At 39.0% G+C, this 24,022-nt stretch overlaps 1 protein-coding gene across 1 annotated transcript in view; it reads left to right on the plus strand.

Moving 5' to 3' along the window:
- The window catches only part of LOC109932838 (UDP-N-acetyl-alpha-D-galactosamine:polypeptide N-acetylgalactosaminyltransferase 12), a 71,802-nt gene that overhangs the window by 37,616 nt on the left and 10,164 nt on the right, over window positions 1–24,022 (plus strand). Inside the window, exons 4-8 of the mRNA XM_048608307.1 lie at window positions 2,171–2,360; window positions 9,935–10,120; window positions 20,224–20,341; window positions 21,945–22,121; window positions 22,841–22,972. Coding sequence (XP_048464264.1) covers window positions 2,171–2,360; window positions 9,935–10,120; window positions 20,224–20,341; window positions 21,945–22,121; window positions 22,841–22,972 — 803 coding nt within the window. The remainder of the gene's footprint in view (window positions 1–2,170; window positions 2,361–9,934; window positions 10,121–20,223; window positions 20,342–21,944; window positions 22,122–22,840; window positions 22,973–24,022) is intronic.

The raw sequence follows: 24,022 nt of genomic DNA on the forward strand, positions 1-24,022 counted from the left end.
TTTTTTACCTCCACTCAAATGGACTCTGTCATCTGAGCCTAGATCATCTCTCATAACTGTCCTCATTTCAAACCTTCACAGTGCTATTCCAGTGCCTTTTCTGTCCCTCAAGCCACTCTGAAAGATCAAATATACCTGAATGTTAAGTTCCCAGTTTTGATCTTCTTGTCAGTTATCTACCTTTTTCCGAATATGATATAAAGCCTTTAAGTTTATTCTATAATCGAATTTCCCTACACTTTTATGGTTCCTTGGTACTATATGACATTCACACATTCTGTCTCTTCCTTTTATTTTCTGTTAGACCATAAGATATAGGAGTAGAATTAGGCCATTCAGTTCTTTGAGTCTGCTCTGCCATTTGATCATGGCTGATATGTTTCTCAACCCTCATTCTTCTGCCTTCTCCCCATAACCCTTGAACCCCTTATTCACCGTGAACCTTTCTATCTCTCTCTTAAATACACCCAATGACTTAGCACCCACAGCCTTCTGCAGTAACAACTTCAATAGATTGGCCATCATATGGCTAAAGAAATTTCTCCTTTCACTTCTGAAGGATTGTCTTCACTTTGAGGCTGTGACTTTGGGTTTTCATCTCTTCTATTGGTAGAAATGTTTTCTCCACATCCACTCTATCCAGCTACTCCGTATTCTGTAAGTTTCAATCAAAAAATCAACCCTATCACCCACCTGCAATCCTACCTCCTCCTTTCCCTCTGACAGCTCTAAGTTATGTGATTTGCAACAACTCTGGTCCCAGCATGATTCAGGTGGAGCCTGTCCTATTGGAACAGCTTCCTCCTTGCCCAGTACTGCTGCCAAAGTCCGTGAGTTCTGAGCTAATTTCTTCTGCACCAATCTTTGAGTCATGTATTTACCTCTTTAATCGTGTTGACCCTGAACCAATTGGCTGTGTCTCGGGTAGTAATCTGGCGATTTACATCTTTTGGTTCTGTTCTTTGATTTAGCTCCTAGCTGGTCGTATTCCTTCAGCAGAACCTCCTTTCTCTTTCTGCCTAAATCGTTGGTACCTACATGGACCACAACAAATGGATCTTCCCTTCCCTTTCCAAGTTCATCTCTAACCCAAATGAGAGATCCTGAACCAGGGCACCAGGCAGGCAACACAACCTTTAGGACTCTCGATCCTGGCCATAGAGAACAGTGTCTATTCCCTTAACTGTACTATCTGTGATTACAACTACGTTTCTCTTTTCTCCCCCTCTTGCATGCCTCCTTGTACCACGAAACTATGGTCAGTTTGCTCATCCTGTCTACAGCTCCTGCTCTCATCCATATAAGGTGCAAGAATCTCAAACGTCAATGACTTTAAGGGCTGAGGCTCTTACAGCAGTACATCCTGAATCCCGCTACCTCTCTCATTGTTGGTCACACCATCCTGTCCCTGACTACTGACCTGAATTCAAGATAGTTAATCTAACAGGTGTGAGTGCCTCCTGAAACGTAGCATGCAGGTAACTCTTTCTCTCCCTCCTCCCTCCTCCCTGCTCCCTGATGTGTTGCAGTATTCAAAGTTTAGACTCTTGCTCCTCAACTCTGAGCTGAATTCCTCAAGCAGCAAACACTTGTTACAGACGTGGTCACTATGAACCACTTTGGGTCTGCCAGCCCCCACACCATGCAGGTGCAACACACCATGTCGCCCTGCTTTTCTATTATTTGTTTTAAAAAAAAAAAAATCCTACTGCTGTTTTAGTTTGTAATCTGTAAGTAATTCTCTTATTGATCTTCAATCTGAAAGTAACTTATTATCAAATTAGCAGCTATTACCAACCAATGAACTGACAGTTTTCTTGTGACGTCACTCTTTTCCTTGTGCTGGGCTTCTGATCTTGGGCTTCAATTTATCTTGTAAAAAGACTTTACGAACTGTGAACTGAAAAAAGCAAGCATAAAGCACCTCTTTCCTCTCTGCACCGAATTTGCACACTGCCCTGAAATCTCTGAGCAATTGCGTCCCATACATAGATTGTTTCAGATTTAAAGCTGCGATTGAATAGTAACTCAAAAAAAGTTGAGAACACTTATGTGTTACTACAGTGAATCTGTAGTGAAATGCATTTTAGAATTCTCTGGAAATGTTGCACCAAAGCAAACCTTTTTCGTAATATCTGGCCTTTAATTTTTTTGTTGTTTGTTTTCCCAGAACACCTGAAAAAGCCTTTAGAAGACTATGTGGCTAATCTTCGCAAAGTGCGGTTGATACGTGCACGCAAGAGAGAAGGTTTAGTTCGTGCACGATTATTGGGTGCATCTATAGCCACAGGTGATGTCTTGACGTTCTTGGACTGCCACTGTGAATGCCATATAGGTTGGCTGGAACCACTATTGGAAAGGTAGATTGGTGTCTCAATTCTGATTTATCCCCATAGAAAAGTGTTCACAGTGCTCTCAAATGTCAGCTGGCTCATGCTGGCCTTTATACTCCAATCTGATCTCCCTTTAGGCATCTAATTTTTTTCGGCATAACCCTGTACTTGTTTCACCCCCCCTGTTTGCCTATCTTTGTAAGTGCATCTGTGCTATTCAACTCAACGTCTCCCTCTGGAGGCGAGTTCAGCATTCTTGCCACAGTTTGATTGGTGAAGTTGCTTCTGAATCCAAATTTCTTTTTTTATTGCGATCTTCATGTTGATGACTTTTTTTTTTATCCTCATAAGTAGAAATACTCTGGACTGGATTTTCTTTGGGCTTAGCAAGTGTTCAGATTTGCAAGAATGTTGCCGGGACTGGTGGGTTTGAATTATAGGGAGAGGTTGAATAGCGCTGGAGTTTTTTTCCCTTGCAGTGTCGGAGTATGAAGGGTAACCTTATAGAGGTTTATAAAATCATGAGGAGTGTGCGTAGGGTGAATAGCCAGGGTCTTTTTCCTAAGGTGCGAGAATCCAAAACTATAGGGTGCAGGTTTCAGGTGAGAGGAGAGAGATTTAAAAGGGACCTGAGGGGTAACTTTTTCAGGCAGAGGGTGGTATACGTACGAAACAAGCTGCCAGAGGAAGTGGTAGAGGCGAGTGTAATTTCACCATTTAAGAGGCATCTGGATGGATACATGAATAGGAGGGGTTTAGAGGGATTTGGGCCAAATGCTGGCAAATGGGACTTGGTTGGATTGGGATGTCTGGTTGGCATGGATGAGTTAGACCGAAGGGTCTCTTTTTCATTGCTGGATGACTGTATGACATTATGTTGGGTAAGCAGGCAGTTTCAGATTTCCAAGTAGCATGTCTGCTTCCCAATGCAGTTCAACCTCCCAAAGGTTTGAAGCAGGTACTGTGATCTGTTCAGCAGCAACTCACCCAAAACTGTCAGGTCAGAAGTTCATCATGGAAAAGAGACAATTGAAGCACAACAGCAAACTGAGAACCTGTGATGTCAAAATTGCAGCAAATACACGGGAACCTCCAGGCTCCTCTGCCAGCCGCTCACCATCCTGGCTTTTAAATAGTATCACCTTCCATTCGGTTTCACTGGGTCAAAACCCTGGACAAAGGTTTTCAGGAATATGGTGAGGTGAAGAGATGGACAGGTGCAGGGAGAGCATTTCAGAGTTTGGAAAGAGGCAAGGGGCTCAGCCACAAGTAGTGAAGAAATTACAATTGGGGATGTGCAAAAGATCAGAATTAGCTAAGTGCAGAGATTTTGAAGGACTGTGGAAGTGGAAGAGATTGCACTGATGAGGAAGGGCAAAGCCAAACAGATATTTGAAATCAGGGATGATTATTTTAAAGTAAAGATGTTGCGTGAGTAGGAGCCTATGTAGGTCAGTGAGCACAGAGGGGTGTTGGAGTGAGTTGTTGGTCTAAGTTAAGATAATGGGCAATGGAGGTTTGGCAATCAAGTACCATAGATGGTGGCAGCTGTGTGGTGAGATGTGGAAGTAGGGTGTATTTAAGAGTTTTGTGTAATTGGGGAAGGGATCAGAGATCTTCCTGCAATGCCACACAATGGCCATTGAGAGTATCAAGGTCAAAGTTTGATCTGTAGCTACTTGACTAATTAGGGCAAAGTGAATCTCCGGGGGTCCGTAAGGTAGAGCAGGGAATCCAGTCAGCTATAATAGTGCATTCACTGAGAAGGGCATTTCTGGACAAGAGACCTGAGCTACTTCAGGTAGAGATGTGCGTCAAGGTGTGACACCAAATACAGCCTGATGTTAGGACGGGAGGCACATTGGTGATACCCTTACTGTAGGGTGTATCAACAAAAAAATGCTACTTGGTTGTGACAATACCAGTGGATGTGTGAGTGAGGCAGCTGATATCAGAGTGTGCATCTTTTTGGAGAGGTACGTCACCAATTGTTTATGGGTGGGCACAGTCAGCTCCCATTGAAGTGATGGTGGTGTTGAAGGTCTGTGCTTCCAGATTTTTAAAAACATAGGCTGACCTGATTGGCATGTTGCAAGCAGGTGACCATTACAGCATAAAGCAGGTACAGCATGCCTTGTTTGATTATTTATTGGATTAATTTGAGTTCACTGCTGATGGGTGTCGACAACAGTGTGATTGACCTCCATCACGGGACTCTCTCAGATGCAGCAAATTATTGACTGCATTTATGTGGCCTTCCCCCATACTGTTGAGCAACTCTGCATTTATAAACAGAAAGGCATTCTACTTCCTCCATGTTTAACTGGGTTTTTTTTTGAAAGTGTGCGCATGGTATCCTGGCAGCTGCCATGGCACCTTCACCGCTTGTCATCTCCAGGGGTACAGGTACTTCATGATAGTAGATGGAGTATGTAGATGGCTGACAGCTGAAGAGGTGTATCTAATGGAGAGATGGCTGATGACACCTCTATGCAATCTTTCCATGTGTCGTCAATGCTACAGAATTTGGGATACATTCTTGCATGACCATGCACGAATGCTGCACCCAGACACGCCACACAATTCTCCAAGAGGTCAGCTACTCTCTCAACAAATTATCTCATTCACTTGTGTACCAAGACATGGTACAGCTCTTCATGGATTGTGATACAAGTGTATAAGATAGTTCTATGATTATGGAATTTGGGCTTCTTAAAAATAGGCAGATTTTGATTTCATTTCTGTGAAGTTAATTGTATTTATAAAAGATCAGAAAATTATTTAGAACAATAACCTAAATACATAATTTCAAAGAAAATGTTCAATTGCATGGAAGGATTCCATTGGATTAACTGATGGTATGTTTATGGGAGACAGAGAAAACAGACCAGGGGTCACTCGTTTTATCGTGCCACATGTTACTATGTTACACTTGGATATGATTTACAGACTGAAGCTTTAGGACCCACCTTACCTTAATACCATTCAATTTTAGTTCATTGTCTCATTGTTGATTTTTTTACCAAACAGTCAGGAGAACGTGTTATACGTGGATACTTGAAAGTGGGCTTTGACTCAGGGTAAAGTTCCATGTGCACCAGATGTGTGTCATAACATGTCTGAAGGAGCAGTTTAGAAATATCTGAGGTTAGATGGATAACAAGACGTTTATTTAGCAACTGAAACGATTGAGGACTGCAGACATAACAAGGTCTACATGTCCTTGCACTAAACAGGAGCTGCTTGTCAACAAAATATTAAACAATTGAACAGAGTCCAAACTTAGCTTATTCATTCTGGAATGAGGTTATTTCTGACTCAATGATGCATCACTGTGGCATACTGTCTTGGCAGCCTTCCTGGTCAATGCTCTGATTCTCCTCTTCAGGTGATTGCTGTTGATTCCCATTTCTGTCTGCATCCATGAAAACTTCCCCCTTTGCTGGCTCCAGTTACGAAGAGCTCAGCATACCACAGTGATTCAGGACACCCTTTCTGGGCTATATTACAAGACTATTGGAGCGATCCAGACCTCGAAACCCCATCTTGAGGAAGCATGAGCAGCACTGTATCTTCATTCTGTGTCAGAGTGAGGGTTTTGTAAAGATGTTAGGAGTCATGCCTGTTTCCCAGCAGCCATCCCTGTAGGGCCTGAGAACCTTGTGAGTTCTCCAATATTTACAGATCATGGCAGTTCCAAAGGTATCAGGCTCTGACCTCCAAAATTTGGCATCATTTAATTTGTGCATTGAAGGAGTGGAAGACTTTGCTGAGTTCTGCAGGCTGGTGATACAGCACCATGTGTGTCATCAATCATATCCTGCATCTGGGGGAATGCTCATGATGGTGGAGAATCCTACTGCCTGGACTGCTTTTATTGTCCTTGTCATGAGAGGAAGCATATGAATGCTATGATCTGGAGAAATTGGGAGATGCCACACAGGGGCCTCAGTTGCAATAGGATTCAGGGCAACTGTGACATTGATGGTCACCAGGGTGGAACCAGTCCTTCTGAGCTCAAGTCCCGCAGATAATATGGTTTGGCGATTGCCTAGGACATTCTGAAACAAAAACATAGGTGCCGAATAATAGAGTTGAAGAAAATAAGTGGGACCTGTAGACCCAAGATTTCATCATTCCGCTCCACCTCCTTTGTGGATATTTACCTGCTACTTCTCCCTGTGGAGGTTGTGCAGCAGCCACTGCTGTTCTTACTGGTGGGCTTGCTTGACCAAGTTGTAATTACTTTCATGTTCTGCGTTGTTTTTGGAGTTGAAGCAAGGCCACAAGGATTACATCCATGGCATTGTCCTTGTCAAATGTGTCAGCAGGTAATCTGTGAGCAATATCTGAAGGGTGACATAATATATTGAAGGAAGTCCTGGGTCCCCTCATCCATCGCAATTAACCTCCATTTATGCCCTCTCACAGTGTCATGCCAAGGAGTTCTGAGGTATGTCACCTTATCAAAATGTGTATTGCACAAGCATTGTCTTCATGTTACTTTGGAGGAGTATAATTCTACAGTAAGTCACCCTGGTAGCTAACCACCACCCACACAAAAAAAATCAAAGGCCCTCCCACATATCAGGTCATGTAAGGATGTAGCAACTGAAGAGTAGTCCAGTGCTCCAATATTTGTGAAATGGCAACTTCTGATTCTACGTTTAAGTGCTTTAGTCTTATTAGGCTGTTAGTCCACACAGTGTAATACTCGTGATTAGTTTAGGCCATAATTCTTAAAATGCATTTTTAGATGTGAATGACTTGCAATGGTGTTCGAATTGAAGCCAGATGGGTACAGTACTGAATCTGTAGAAGCATAATTATTGCAAATTCCCTGTGACAGGGCCTTGAATTTTAAAACACTTATTATGCCCCCAAAGAAGAATAAGTAACTTAGTCTGCCCATTTAGCACATGGTGTCAGCCATTTTATGTCATTATTGTGCAATTGACGTTTGATCTGACATGGCAAAGTTCCAACTACTTCACATTGGGAGTGACTTGCAGGCTGTATGATGAAAGAATTTTCTCCCATTCTTCATATTCTTGTGTGGTGGTACCTGGAGTTCCTACCACCTTTCAGTTTCTCCCTCATTGTCATTCATGCCCTTTACATACTATTAATGTTCCTGCTTTACCCCTAAGCCTGTCACATTGAAACTTCCCTTGCCATTGTTGGCCCTACACCTCCCAATGTAGAGGCCAGAGTAACCGTGACCTGTTTGAACACCCTATCTTCCACAGCTTCCAGCCTTTACCTCAATCACTGGACGGTCCAACCCTACTATCTCCCCATTATTGACATTATTCTCTCAGTAATCCAATATAAGAATACCCATCCCCAGAGTTGAGTTATTCACTTTCCATGAGGTACCGACTTATAAGCCCCCCGGTCTATTGTTGACCAGACTGCCAGGATTGACCATGGTACACCCCCCAGACCGATTTTGCAGGACAGCCCTGACTGACCACAGCCCATGGACCGATGTCTGTCTACACGGCACCCTGCCTAACATACTTATAATCCCCAGAATGGTTGCACTTAACCTGTAGGGCTGACCATGGAAAACCCCTTAGTTGGGGCTTGCGTGCCAAGTCTGATTTATGGATTTGGACAAGTCCCTTAGCCGACTATGAAGATACCCCCTGGTCCCTCTTCACCCAGCTCAGCATTGTTCCTCTTTGACTTTTACACATTACCATTTTGAATGAAAGAAAACCCTTGGGCATGGTAATTCGAGGTGTATTTTCCCATGCTGTATAAATTGTTGCTGCTTTTGAAGTTTAGCATTATGCATCTGTCCTAATGAGTGTAAGATAGAGTTTCGACAGCATGGTTTTTTTAAACAAGACTCAAATTCTGCATTACCAAGCTCTCATTTTCTTATTATTATCTAAAATTTGTGGAAGTCCTCCTTAGACTTGACTAGCCCTCTCAATTTGCTATTCTCTGCAAATTTAGAAATTATGATTTGATTACCAGGTCTAAATCATTAACGTAAATCTTGAACAAAATAGTTCCTGTACTGATCTATGTGGGGTTCCAAATCTTATCTTCTGCCATATTGAATAATTATTATTTACCTTTCTGATTTCTGTTTTGTCTCCATATATATCAGTTCCTATTTAATTTTTGTGATAATTTGATTATTCATCTTTGCCTTCCTAGGTTTTTTTCGCCTGCTGTGCTCCCTGTTCTGTCTTGGTTCATGCCTCTTTTCTAATGCTCCAATTTCCAATATTCTGTCCATGTGTTTGATTAGTTTTTAGTTTGTTCCCATTGTTAATTAAATAAATTATGTTGGATTTGGTGAACACCGTTTTAAATTCTTCCTATTGCTGTAAGTTATTATTGTTACCTAACATTATCATTTTGTTTCTCCAAGTTCTATTCTCAGGCCTGTACCAGCTTTCCTACAGTCTAAATTGTTATGTTCTTCTCAATCCTTAACTGTATAATGTATTATGATCTTCATCGCCTAGATGTTCCCCTATTTTTAGTTCTATCATCTGTTTTGGTTCATTACCCATTGCTAAATTCTTATAGCTAATCCTTCCTTTTACGTTGTAGAAGTCTTGTACACTTGTTGGAGTTTTATTTTCTTATCCACGTGTCTCTTCTGACTAATGATTATCTTGTGGTAGTTGAAATCCCCAGTGGTGATAATTCAGTACTTTTACTTACTTTCCAAATTTGTTCACACATTTCTTCCTTTTGTCCCACTTCAAAATTAGGTGGCTTGTAAACTAATCCCGTGAGTGTCATGATTAGTTTTCACCGTTTAACACCATTTACATGGATCCTCTTCCTGATAGCTTTGTCACTTTTATTTTTACTGGTCGTTAAGTCATTGCTAATAATTATAGCTTCTCCACTTACTCATTCTCCTTTGCTAATTTTTTATAAACCCTGTGATATACAGTTCCCATCCTGTTTTTTCTGTAGCCATACCTCTGTAATCTCTCATATCTGATTTCTTGCAATGCGTTCACATTTGGATCCCCATTTTGTTGGACACTGCGTTGCTGGTCGTGGTTGACATTTTATCTTTTCCTCCTTGTCCATAAATCTGCCAGGAATAGTAAATTGCATGAAAAACTATTATACAGACTTTAATTAAAGGTATACCACAAGATTACTGCATTAGTAGAGTACTGCAGACTGTCACTCAATATATTGTTGCTTATTTTATGATGTTTACTCAGTAGAAAACATTTTATTTTACGTCATTGTAACAACTTCATGAATGCTGAGTGGTTATATAATGAAAGCTGCAGGTATTCAATCCATGAAATTATATTTAAAGCATTTTGTTACACCTCCTTGAATTGCTGTTTTTATTTCCAATTCACAAATGGACAGTGTTCACCCAATGCTGGCCATAAGATGTGTTTGAAGGTACTTTTCGTACTGTAGTAATACCTTTTTTCACAATAATTTTCACCTCAGCTGTTATTAAATGTGATGTGTAAGAATGGATAAAACATGTTATTTGGCAGCATTTTGGCTCAATACAAGAACCTTGTACAATTATTGGAAATTTGCAATACATTTCAGTAACTTGTGGTGATGCTTCATTTGTGTTTTTTTGACAGAATCAAGGAAGAAGAAACAGCTGTGGTATGTCCTGTTATTGATGTCATCGACTGGAATACCTTTGAGTTCCTCGGAAATTCTGGAGAGCCGCAGATTGGTGGGTTTGACTGGAGGCTGGTCTTTACTTGGCATGTAATTCCTGAGCATGAACGGAAACGAAGGCGATCCCCAATTGATGTTATTAAGTGAGTTACAGATTCTGATTAATAGGATTACATATAGAATGATTCCAATAATTCCAAAAACAGAAATAACATGTCCAGGCAGTACACTGCTTTTGAATCAAACAAAAGCATGAGACACGATAGTGGTAGATTTTTCATGGCAGTATCTTTACCAATCAGAGTTGACTTGCCAACCATTCAGCATCCTTTTCTCATGCAGTATAAATTATTCTTCCTGACAGAAATTTGGCATTCTTGTGTCTGTGCTGATGAGTACCCGCTTCACCAGCAATTTACTTTTCATCAATACTGATGAAGTGAAGTATGATCAAGTGCCTCAGTTAATATTATAAACAATTCTTACACCAGTTTACTGAAGTTAAATATGTGACCTAACTTCTCACTAAGTTTTAGGGTTATGATGCTGGTATTTTGAAAACTAGCTTTCTAGAAACTGTAAATAAGACATGAAAGCAACATGAACTGTTAGGTAGCATGATACCCAGGCACTTGAAACTGTAATGAGAACAGATGTATTTCCAGATTTATCCTCTTGGTTACAGAGATGACAACTTCCGTTAAATTTGCTTTGAAAATTCAGAAGATAAGGCTACAGCTTGCCACTAGTCTGTTCTATTCGTCAATAGCACCTATTCATTAGATAATTAATTTTATTTGAATTGCCACGTATAAGATAGCAAAGATCTAGACTATCCAGGAAAGTTTTACAACCAAGTGATAGAGCATTTAAAACCACAGTATTGATGATTTTATGATGCATATATGTTTTTCTTGTGGAGCTGGGATTTAGGTTGTTGGTAGACAACTTTAAAGATTTGTGTTCCTGACATAAATTTGCAAACTGATCTCAAATAATGTCATTGCTTGCAATGCTGTTCAACCTTGATTTTGGAGAGGATTGAAAACTCCACAAGTCTGCAATGTTGCAGGAGTTTGACTAACTTGCTGAATATCAGTCTTTTTTAGACCGTGTCTTAACAGACATAGTCTGTGCAGGAGGTACCTTTCCTTTTATTTGAGCTGGAATTGTTTATGTTCGAAATCTTAATGCAGTGTTTAAATTCAGATTAAAATTGGTTGAAGGTTTAGTGTTCTTTTGATCTTAAGTAAGTTGGAGTATCTTGCAGTGTTAACTGAAACACCACACATTTTTCAATACACTGTAAATTTATTCCAAGGCCTAACACAAGTACATTTTAAAATAGTATGTCACTGTTGACAAAGATGAAAGCAACTATAATCTGGTCTATTTTAATGTCTGGATCCAATTTCCAAATTTGCATTTCTTTGAAGCTACCCAATGGCAAATTATATTGACAAATGTAAGTGTTACTTTGATAGCTTTTGGATGGGGGACCTACAAATGTATTTGCTTTTGGAGACAGTTTGTGGTCACTGGTGACATTTCCATTTTGAAAGATGTTTCAATGCTTCCATTCTTTTAATTTATTTTTCAACTGTAGACATTATTGATATATGACAACTAGTGCTCAATTCTTCTGTGTTTAATAAAAAAGTTCAAGAATTGATGTGTCGATTAATAGAAAGTGCATCTTTGCATGTGTTTCAATAAGATCGGATCGATATTATCTATTTAGAATCTTGACATGGCATTTCTTGGATTATAAATCAAGTTAAAACTTCCAATGAATATCTGAACTTTATACTACCATATGTAAAAATAATTGTGCCAATTCATGGAGACAATCATAGACAACATATTGGAAAAAATTGTCTATTATGTAGGATATTGTTTAAGTTTTTAAAATATCTGCCTTTTCTGACACCCTTGTAGGGTGTGTCTGTATTAGTCAGTATGGCTTTCTAAGTATTACAATACTCAGGCCAAAAGTAATGACAAGGTTGTTGTTTACTTTTTAATGGCAAACAGCAATGTACTCTCTGTTGCCGTACTTGGTTCTTGTGTTTTGTAATTTATTAGGTACTGTCTTTTCTTCAGAACATCTTTAGAGAGGAAATGTGGTGGAAAGCTTTCTATCAAAAGTAAAACCAGTAGCCCTCGAGCCCTAATAGATAAAACTACAATATTTGCATTGTATTCACTGAGCAGTTGGCAAATGCTACAACATAGTAAAATAGTTGACCAGGTTCAGAGATTTTATATTGCAGGAGTAAACCTTAATTGGTTATTTTTCCTGCAACAAATTGTGGTACTGCAATTCCTTTATCTTCTTTCCCTTAAAACTAGTACTTGGAAATGGTATTACTTCATTTTCAATACCTGCAGTTTCTTTATGCAGCCAAAAGGTAACACACCTTAACTTTGTTTTTGTCTTCAGTCATTTCCCAATCTGAGTATTTGATACTTGATCTCATTACCATCTCTGATTCTATGTAGAACTCCCATACTTCCCCTGAAACAGTCTTCAGGAAACTTTAACTTCTCTTTCACAGCAAGCACCTTTCTCCTCCCTGGGACTGTTGGTTCGCTGTAAAACCCACGTTTATCTAAAACTTGAATAATGCTATCTCAACTGTGCAAGCTTCTATAGCATGTATGTCACACATCTCAACAGAATGAGTTTGAAAGGTTAATTCTTTTTGTTTGCTTGCTTTCTGTTCTTTTTGTATGAATATCCTTTAGGGAAGGAAGTTACTGTCCTTACCTGATCCGGTCCACATGTGACTCCAGAATGATGGCAGTGTGGTTAACTCTTAATTTCCTTCTGAAATGACATAATAAGGTACTCAAGTGTACAAAATCATACAGAAAAAACCAAAAAGGAATTAAACTGGATGGACTGGCTTTGCAGTGACTTGGGCACTGGAAATTGCAGTCTCGCACCCAGTGCTGTCAACACTGCAAAGTCTGCTTTTTACATCTGGGGGCTGTATCAAAATTAGGAGAGCAGTCCTATAGACTATTTAAGAAACAGCCTAAACTTCCCTGTAAGGTCTGATTTTCAGAATATCACTATGTTCAATGTTCCACTATCACCATTCCTTGGTATGTCCTGACCCACCAGTAGGACAGACTCAGCAAAGATGGGCAGTGCTGTGGTACAGATCAGGAGGGAGTTGCCCTGGGAGTCATCAATGTTGTCTTCTCATGCAGTAAAATTTCATGGTAACTTGTTAAACAGTGGCAAAGAAGATTCCTATTGATTACTACCTACCAGCACTCATCGGCTGATGAATCTGAGCACAGCTTGGAAGAAATGCTGAAGGTAGTGAGGGTACAGAATATTCTCTGGCTTGAGGAATTCTGCTGCTGGCTGACCTTGCTGCATCCTGGAGGATATAACTGCTAGTCTGGGCCTGTGTGGTGGAACCAAGCAGGGCCAAAAACCCTGGTCTTTGCCATTCTACCTGTTACAGATACGTCTGCCGATTACCATATAAATAGAAGTGACCATCTCACAGTTATTGTGAAGACAAAATCCCATCTTCACACTGAGTGTTCTCTCCATCATGTTGTGTGGCACAACCCTCCCACTTAGTAGGATAGTGTCAGAATAGATGAATACACTCAAAACGGGACATCCCTGTGGGCCATCCACAGCCGAATAATTATATTTGCCCACAATCTTAAACCTTATGACTCAGAATATCCCTTATTCTACTTTCACAATCCAACCAGGATATCAACTTACCCAGAATGCAGAAGGGATTCCCAAAAGCTGCATTTGGCATTTCTCAAAAGGAGATGTCATTCTGGTGAAATTAAACCATGGACTATTTTCATGCTAAACAGTGGAAGCAGCTCATGACCGATCCCACAACCAATTGATGAGATTATAAATGGAAAAAAAATATACTGCTTACAGCTATGCCTAACTTAACATGATCTCTGTGGTCCATTTTATGACACAGCGTAGGTAACAATTTCTGCAGTCCTTTTGCATCTGAGAAAGAATGCTGGTGAACAACTAAACAATTAATAGGAAGAGGAGGAAGCTCCATTCCACATCCACAAAACTGCACCCTGAAGCCTTTATTCAGTCCCTAAAATGTTTTTTAAACAAAAAAGCTTGTGTGCTTTGCAGTGTGGTGTTGCAAGTCTACGGGTTCACTGCCTGGCAGTATGTAGTGATCACTACATTACATATGCCAGACTTGAGTGAATTTGATTTGATTTGTGACTCTTGGTGGCAAGATTGGCTGAAAGCTGGCTACTATGGTCCTGGTAACATTTTGCCTATAAAACTGAAGGCTTATGCCCTTGAATTAGCTGGACCCCTAACTAAGCTGTTCGACTATGGCTACATATGCTGGCATCCACCTGGCAATATGTAAAATTGTCCAGGCATGTCCTATTCACAAATCCAATCTGACCAGTTTTTTTCTTGATATCCAAAGGCATTACCATTGCAATCAGCATGCTGGAGGCTAAACTGGACTAGCCTTACAAATATTGTGATTGCAAGAGCAAGTCAGAGGCTAGAAATTCTGCAGCAAGTAACTCATGACTTCACTCTCCAATGCCTATGCACCATTTATGAGGCACAACTCAGGAGTATGATGGAATGCTCTTCAACTGCGCTGGATGATTGCAGCTCCAAAAACACAGGGAGCTTTTTTCAGTAGTCTGCAAGCAGGCGTCTGTACTTGTCTCTTTGTAGGTTTTGGAATACTGATGGTGGGGTAATTCTGCAGTCTGTTCTACTGGTTCATGTTTTCTGGCAGGAATACTTACACTGTGTTATGAAATGGACCACAGAGATCATATTAAGTTAGGCATAGTTGTAAGCCGTACTTTTTTTTCCATTTGTAAGTGTTCTAAAGTTAAGATCTTAATGAGTTAGCTGGAATAAACTGCCGTATTGAGTTGCATGTATCAGTGGTCGCAGACAGTCAAGAATTTGGGAGAGAAACAGCGCTGTTGGATCCTGTCCACAACTAACATTGACACATTTCAACAGCTCTCACTGGATAGCAGTCAAGATTGAGATCAGAGCTTTGCTTCTCCTCCTCCACCTAGCTGCAAGGTGTAGAAGCCACTTGTGCAAAGAGAGTTATTTTGCCTGAAGTCAACAAACTCAATACAGATCAAAGATTGAAGCTAAAACCTTCAATGTCACAGTGGAAATGTTAAGCCCTGTTACTGTTTCAGAGTACAATTTATTATCCCCACTACCCCTGAACTTGTGATATGCCGGTTGTTAAATTAGAACAAATTTTAATTTTGTGTAAATTTAAATGGCAGCCTGCTGTGTGTGACATCATCTATGGAGGCACTTGTGAATTTTCTTGCTAACAACTTTTGAAAATACTTGAGCTTGTCAGCCAATTCAGTTGAAGTTAAATGTGATATTTATTTGCCACATTTAACAACTAACCTTTACTGTGGGAAATAATGCTGAATTTCTTTGACCATATTCATCTCCCCTAAAATGCATCCTGGAGGAAAAAAACTATACAAAGTTCCAGTATAATGCTTCTCACATGTCCTTTGAGTTGTCAAACAAACTACAAGTCATATTGAGAAAAATTGTCATCATCAGTTGAGCAAAGCCAGCATGTAAGGCTACATGAGGTGTTTAAATAATCGTTTCAGTGGCTCTGGATAAATTGTTTTTTTACCTCTGTTAATGCAGAGAAGATCTCCTGTTGTATTCTTCATTAAAATAAAGAAAGCATACTGGTTTCTCTCCTTCATGATCTGTGCTTTTCCACTGAGCTGTTTCATTAATAGTTTTGTAGTAGTGGCTTCTTGTATAAATGCAAATTTAGTATTTAATAAATTATGTATGTTTGTAATGTGTTCATTTTTCATACAGTATTATAATAAATATCATAAAAACAAGCCATTCAGCTTAACCAGTTCAGGATGCCTTTTATATTCCACTCAAGCCTCCTTCCAGTTTTCCTCAACTGACTGTATCAGCACAGCCTTCGATTTTCTTCTTTCTACGATTATCTAGCTTCACTTCACCTTGGTCTTAATTGCTGTTTGTGCTCGATGAATCTGAATTTCTTGCCACTGCAGGTAGATGAAATCTGTTCTGAAATCTCTAACAGATTTCTTGTTTACTTGCTCAGATTGCTCCTTCCAATTTTACTTTTGCCCAAAAGTGAAAACACCGTTTGTGTCTACTCCATCAAAATTTTTCATAATTTTAAAGGTGTCCATTAGGTCAGTCCTTAGCCTCCATTTCTCAGGTAAGAAAAGAAACAATGTTCATTCTTTTCTGATGGGTATAACATCATAGTTTAGTTACCTTCCTTGTTCAATCCCTTTTGTACTCACTTTCGTAACCCTAGGTGTAACACGGTAGCTAGAATTTTCACAGTACTGCAAGTGTGATCTAACAAAGATTTGATGCAATTTTAACGTTACTTTATTCTACCACTTGGTTTGAGCATGGGAGTAGGACATTCAACCTTACAAGCCTGCTCTGTCATTCAGTTTGATCATGTCTGATCATCTGTCTCAAAGCTATTTTTCTACGCTATGCTAATATGCCTTGATGTCATTAATCTCCAGAAATCTTTTGTCTTAAGCAGGCTCAATGATTTAGCTTCCACAGTGCTCTGGAGCAGAGAATTCTAACAGTTTATCACCCTCTGAGTGAGAAACTTCCTTCTCATCTCAGTTTAAATGGTTTAGCCATCATTCTGAGATTATGTGCTCTGGTTTTAGTCTTATAAATCAGGGGAAGCATCTACATCCACCCTATCTCATCTTGTAAGAGTTTGTAAGTTTCAATGTAATCACCTTTTATTCTTCAGAACTCTATGAAATACAGACCTGGTCTCAAGTCGCTGCCCATAAAATGATTCCACCATCCTAGGGATTAATCTGGTGACCTTTACTGCATACAGCGCTTCATCTATGCTGAGTGTATCCCTTCTTAAATAAAGGGACCAAAACTGTACACAGTACTCTAAATGAGGTTGACAAATGCTCTGTACAGCTGAGCAAGGTGTCTTTACTCCTGTACTCCAATTCCCTCGTGATGAAGGCCAGCACGCTCTTTGCCGTCTTAATTGTTTGCTGTCTTGTGTGCCAACTTGAAGTGATTCATTAACAAGGATAACCAATTCCTTTTGTGCACTCACATTTCCCAACATCTCCCCATTTTAGAAATACTCTGCCTTTGTTTTTCTATCAAAGTGAACAACTTTGCACTTATTCACGTGATATTCCATCTGCCATGTTCTAGCCCATTCATTTAGTCTAAGTCCTGTTGAAACCTCCTTGTAACCCCCTTATAACTTTTGTTCCACCTAATTTGGTGTCCTCAGAAAATGGTGTAAATACTACAATTGGTTTCGAGATCCAAACCATTTACTGCATACAGATTGAGCAGCTGTGGAGCCAGCATTGACCTTTGTGGAATGCCAAGAGCAACAGCCTACCATCTGAAGAATGATCCGTTTATTCCGACTCTTTGCTTTCCATCTGTTAATCCGATTCTTAATCCTTACTATTATACATCCCCCAATCTCATGCACTGTACTTTTATTTATTAATCTCATGGTCTTAATACAAGACTTCTGAAAATCTAGATGTGTCACATCCACTGGTTCTGCTTTATCAATGCTACAAATGATATTCTTAAAAACCCTAAATTTGTCAAGCATCATTTTCCTTCTGCAAATCCATGTTGACTCTGTCCAGTTTTGCCATTCATATCTAAATGTCCAGCCAACATATCCTTCGTAATAGATTTTCCCCATACTTTCCCCACTATTGACATCAAAACCAACAGCCTGTATTCTTGCTGTCTTTCTCTTCTTAAATAGCAGGGTTACATTTGCTACTTTCCAGTCCACAGGAATCTTTCAGAATCTATAGAATTTTGAAAGATGACCACCAATGATAAGCTATCTCTCTAGCCACCTCCTACACTCTGGGATGAAGCTTATCTGTTCCTGGGAATTTATCAATCTTCAAAGCGGTTAACTTTTCATGTACTACATCTTTACTAATACCTTTTTGTTTCTCGCTTTTACATGTCCTTAGGTTGCCTGGTATGGGAGATTTTCTGTATCTTTTTTGAAGATAAGCACAAAGTAACTTTAGTTGCTCCTTCATTTTCTATTCTCCACTATAAATTCACTATTCTCGCCTGCAATGGACCAATATTTGGTCTGACTAATATTTTCCTTTTAACATTCTTAAAATGCATAAGCAATCTTTATGTTCTTCTTTGGTTTATATTGACTTTCACATTTCCTTTTAATCAATTTCTTTGTTCTCTTTTGCTGGGTTTTAAATGTTCCCAATTCTCACTGCTTCAGGAAGCTACAATGATGGCAGTGGTCACTCAAGCCTCATTTCTGCAGTTGATGTCACTTCCTTCACATGTGGTCACCTAGGTCACCTGCAGCATCTACAACTTCCCACATGCTACAGGACACACATTCAACATGTGCAAGCTGCCTTACCATGTCTTAATGTTAAAACAAGTGAAATACAGCTATTAATTTAGTTCAGTTATATACTTTAGTTTAAGTTAAGGCTGAGGAAGATATTGATAAACCTTAACTGATAAATGTGACTAATCCTTTACACACTTAACCCACCTCTTTTCTCTCTCTACACTGAACTGCCACACGAACCTTATTCAAAATTCGCTCTTTTTACCTCTCCCTAACTGTATGCCCCTCACTGATCATGTGCTTTGAAAAACCTGTCTCTTATAAATTATTTTTAAACAAATTTATTCAAAATTGTTAGGGACATGCCTGTGCAAGGTGCGACTTGAACCCTGACTTTCTGGCCCAGAGGTAGGGACTCTATGCCTGTACAGGTGTAATCAAAACACAGTCTACAAAAGCCCATTAGCTGGCTGCACCTGATACTTCCAGGCAGTCCAGGCTTGTGTCTGCTTAGCTTCTGAGATTGTGTGTTTATAGGCTAGTATGGCTGTAGCCCCGTGTCTCATAGTTATTTTGTTTTAATCCTCCTGTTCAGACAGGTTATGACAAAATTCCACCTTAGGTGGCACTTAAACCTGGACCATTCAACCTAGCGGTAGGCTTATTACCACTGTGCTATAAGGCCTTCATCTCTCTTAAATAGAATCTCTAATGAGTCACTAGCTGATTTAGGTAAAACCTTCTGAGCCTGACATGACTTCAACGTGCAACCTTCTGGTCTGGAATCAGATGCGCTACCATTGTGTCACAAACCCAGCCGCACTTGTTAGTTTAGCTTCTGGTAGAGAAATTAACATCAGTTGCTTTTAGCTGATTGACCAATAACTGCCACTATCAGGCAGTTCCTTGATAAACTACACAATGTAAATTACTTGAAGGTCATTAGTTCTATGGTTCTTCTATATTTAAACTGGAAAAAGACTTTCTAAAAGTTACTGTGTGAATCAAATTCTCCCCTCACTATATCTATGCCTCATTTGGCCGTCTCCTGGCCATGCATGACCTTACTTGCTTATTGAACTCTGTTGCAACCTTTCAAAGTTTGTGCCTTTGTATGTTCAGATGCTTTTGCTTCTTCAACTCATTTAGTCTCTGATTATCCAGGTAATATGTGTCCACCTATTTTTCTTAGCAAAATGTATTTGTCAATTTTATGCCCATTCTGCAGGTTTATTAATATCTTGTAATTGATTGCAGTCTTCCTCTGTGGTGACCATAATGCTGTCCACTCATTTTGAAATTGATTTTGATTCTAAACTCCAAATCATCAATATAAATTGTAAACAACATTGGCCTGCAGCACTAATCCTTGTGGGAACCCGTGTTTCACCATCTGCCATTCTGAATAGCTATCAGTTACCTGTTCTGTCAACTTTCTACCTTGCAGTTAGTTAGTTATTAGTTCAGTTACTTATCTCCTGACGTGCTTAAAATGTATTCGTTAGTCCCTTATGTGATACCTCATTATCTCCTACTCTATTAACATTACATAATTTAAGATATTTCACACAGTCATTGTATGCCTGTATAGAATTTAGCTAATTGTTATGAGGTATCTAAAATAAATTGTTAATGGAAGTATTCATATATTAGCTTATAATCGGCATTGCCAATTCTTTGACGATTGGGCCAGTAACAGGTAAATAGAATATCATTTAAAATTACAGCTTTTTGCTAGTTTGATCATATATTTTGCTGATTAGAATTGATCCAAAGGTTATTTCTAAATAACTGAAATAAATCTATCTCAACAGGTCTCCCACTATGGCTGGAGGGCTGTTTGCTGTCAGCAAGAAATATTTTGAATATCTGGGCACATATGACACAGGGATGGAGGTCTGGGGAGGAGAGAACTTGGAATTTTCTTTCAGAGTAAGAATTCCATTCATCCTTAATTTATAAGTATGGGGTGTTAATTGTAAAGTAATTTCCTTTATCGTGCTTCAGAAGAAAAGTTGGATCATCTTGGATTAATGTTCTAGAGGAGAACTGTCCTACCAAAGACTTACAGACAAATGATATACATTTAATGGTTTATATGGACATATATTTAATCTTGTGCTGTATTGCAGTACAGGTTGGGGTTGTGGTGAGTAATGAGATGGCTGTGAATGTGAGAAGAAAATGCTTAATTCGACTGTTTTGCAAGTGAATTTCCTGACAAGCATGTGATTTAGTTACTTGGCCTCATTTTCTTGATTTAAAGGGAGTGAAGTTGGTACAACTAAATTGAGTGCTGGTGTGCATCATCAATTTATATTTCCATTCTGTATTTGATTAAATCATTTTTGTTAAGGAATCATTTACTTCCAAACACACTTTTTGTTTTTTATAGGTATCTAAAATTATGATCTGCTTTATAATAAATCAAAAGATGTATAATACATTTTTGAAACTATGACTATGTCCAGTACAAAGCAATTTGTTGAAAACGGCATTATTTTCCTGAAGGCTTTCAATTCCTCAGGGTAAGGTGTATTGGCTGTCCTGCTTGCTAAATGTGTAAACTCTCCCTTGGTTTGGTGAACAATTATCCAGCCTTGACGTTGATCATAGCCTGTGTGCTAATCTCCATTCAATGATGACCATGAAACCCATTGTTGGTTGTCTTAAAAACCTGCCTGATTCAGGGAAGGAAATCTTCCATCCCTATCTGTCTGAAATCCATCCTTATCTGTCTAAATCAGCAGAGTGATGGAATGCTCCCACATGTCCGGATGAGTGCAGCTTCAGTAACACACGGGGAACTTAACACTGTCCAGGACAAAGCAGCCTGCTATTTGGCACTGCATCCACCTTCGTTCTCTCCACTGCTGACACTCAGTTGCAGCAGTGTACCAACTACACAATGCACTGTCGAAATTCACCAATTCTCCTTACACAGCATCTTCCAAACACATGACACCAATCATCTAGAATGACAAGGGCAGCAGATACATGGGAACACCTCTACCTGCAAGTTTCCATGTAATTACTCATTACCTTAACTTGAAAATATATTGTTCTTTCAGTGTCATTGATGAAAATCCTGTAACTCCCTCTCTAACAGCATCATGGGGTTACCTATAGCAAATAGATTTTTTTGTTCAAGAAGGCAGCTCATTACCATCTTTGCAAGAACAATTAACGATGGGTAATAAATGACAAACCAACAAAGCCTATGTCCCATTAATAAATAATATTAAGTCCCAGGATTGGTGGGTAAGCTGCAATTAATCTCAGCATCTGGGAAAGGAATGAGAAAAAAATGGCCTGTATTCTTGTCCTAATTATCACCAATTTGTCTAATATCATTCATTCTCCAAACACATCTTCGAAGTGGTCAAGTTTAAAAATCATGGTGTGGAAAATTCTCTTTGGAGTAAATTTAGAAAGTAATGAAATGTACTTGATGCAATTAATGGAAGGATAAAACATTGATCGATTTAAGATATAAAATTGCACATGCTCCATGAAGATGACTTGTTTTTTTCAGATATGGCAGTGTGGGGGTTCCTTAGAAATACATCCTTGTTCTCATGTGGGCCATGTTTTTCCTAAACAAGCTCCATATTCAAGGAGTAAAGCCCTGGCAAATAGTGTGCGTGCTGCGCAAGTCTGGATGGATGAATATAAAGAACTGTATTTTCACAGGAATCCACATGCCCGTTTGGTGAGTTGTAATCTTTAGAATTGTCTACTTAAGTGCTCTAATATGAACAATGCCCAATAACTGTTTTAAATTTCAAAGTATTGATTCTATTTTAACTTGATTGTATGTAAAGAGTAGTCTTATTTTCATTTTTTAAGTTGTTTTAATCTTTCAAGTGAAGAAACTCTACACTAATAATATAACAGAGTTTTTGAATGTTGTGCTTTAATTGAGTGGAGGTGGTGGGAGCTCATCATTAGTACCTCAAAAGTCAAAACATCTGATCATAATTTTGAAGATTAATTTACACGCACAAACTTTTTCCTATGAGTTAGAGTATCAAAACTCAGAGATGATAGAAAACACAAATTTGTTTTAAAAATCTATCGCCCCTTTTCCCGATACTGCAAATTTTGAGGATAATTCATAAAGTCTACCAACTTGTGAAATGGGGTGAGCATTATTGAGCTGTGATTTGTTTTAGAAGTTGCATTCTTTGTTTTAAACACTCTGGTAAAACAGCTGATAAAATAATTAATTTCACTTTTGTCACAACTTAAGCTTTGACTGCATTGATTATTTTGAAGTGCTGTTTTATCACCATCTCAGATTTTCTTTGTCTAGGTCATGAAGATTAAGAAATCAGTAAGCTGGTTTAAAATTGTTAAAATTTGTTATTTCATTGCTATACTTGCGCTACTGTGAAATTAATATATTTCCCTACGTTTCCTGATTTACAGGAACCTTATGGTGATGTATCAGAAAGGATAAAATTGAGAGAGAAACTACAATGTAAAAGCTTCAAATGGTTACTGGAGAATGTTTATCCAGATATCCATGTACCTGAAGATCGGCCAGGTTTCTTTGGAATGGTAAGTGTATTGTGCCTTTCCACTTAATCTCCATCCTGAAGTAGAGATATTCCAAAGTCAGAGATAGCAGAAACTGCAGATGCTGGAGAATCCGAGACAACAAAATGCAGAGCTGAATGAACACAGCAGGCCAAGCAGCTTTTCTGATATTCCAAAGTCAGTTGTTTTGCTTGAAACGGCAAACTTTAATGACTTAAAAGATAAACTTTCTTTCTGTTAAAGCTCAGTTGGTTTCATTTTGTCAGCTTTGGCATGGATGGTATCACCCTCATCTCTGTACTGTAAGCTTGTGTGTTCCCATTTCAGTGATACAAGCACTAAAATCTAAAATCATCGCAGTACTGTCCTTCAGAAGAGATATTAAATTGAGACCCCATCTGCTCTCTGTTCAATGTAAAACATTTCATGGTACTATTTTAAAGAAGAGCACATGTGTTATGCTTGGCTGTGGTCAATATTTATTCCTAAGTCAGCACCTCAGTCATACTTGCAAACAAGAAAGTCTTTTCATTATCACTAAGGAATTTTGGCAAACCTTGTTGTGAGTAAATTGGCTGACATAATAACTACAATTACAATCAGCACTGCACTTCAAAAATATAATTGACTATGAAACGTTCTGAGGCCATATAAATGCAAGTCTACCTATAAAATTTGCAGAAAGCAATAACATTTTCCTGATTTACTACTAAAATGTTTAGAAGATAGCCAATATCACTGTTTATTCAAAAAGGGAGATGGAAAGCAGGAAACTATCGGCCAGTTAGCTTAACAGCTATCATAGAGAACATGTCAAAAGGTGTTTATAGCAGGGAACTTGGACACATTCAAGGTAATCCAGCAGAGTCAGTTCCGTTTTGGGAAAAGGAGATCATATTTCATAAGTCTTTTGGAGTTCTTTGAGGAAGAAACACATGCAGTGAATAAAAGACAACCAGTGGATATATAATGAGAGACAACAAGGTGCAGGGCTGGATGAACACAGCAGGCCAAGCAGCATCATAGGAGCAGAGAGGCTGACGTTTCGGGTCTAGGCCCGAAACGTCAGCC

The sequence above is a fragment of the Rhincodon typus genome, chromosome 2 (assembly GCF_021869965.1).
Source record: "Rhincodon typus isolate 14 chromosome 2, sRhiTyp1.1, whole genome shotgun sequence".
NCBI classification, from domain to species: Eukaryota; Metazoa; Chordata; class Chondrichthyes; order Orectolobiformes; family Rhincodontidae; genus Rhincodon; species Rhincodon typus.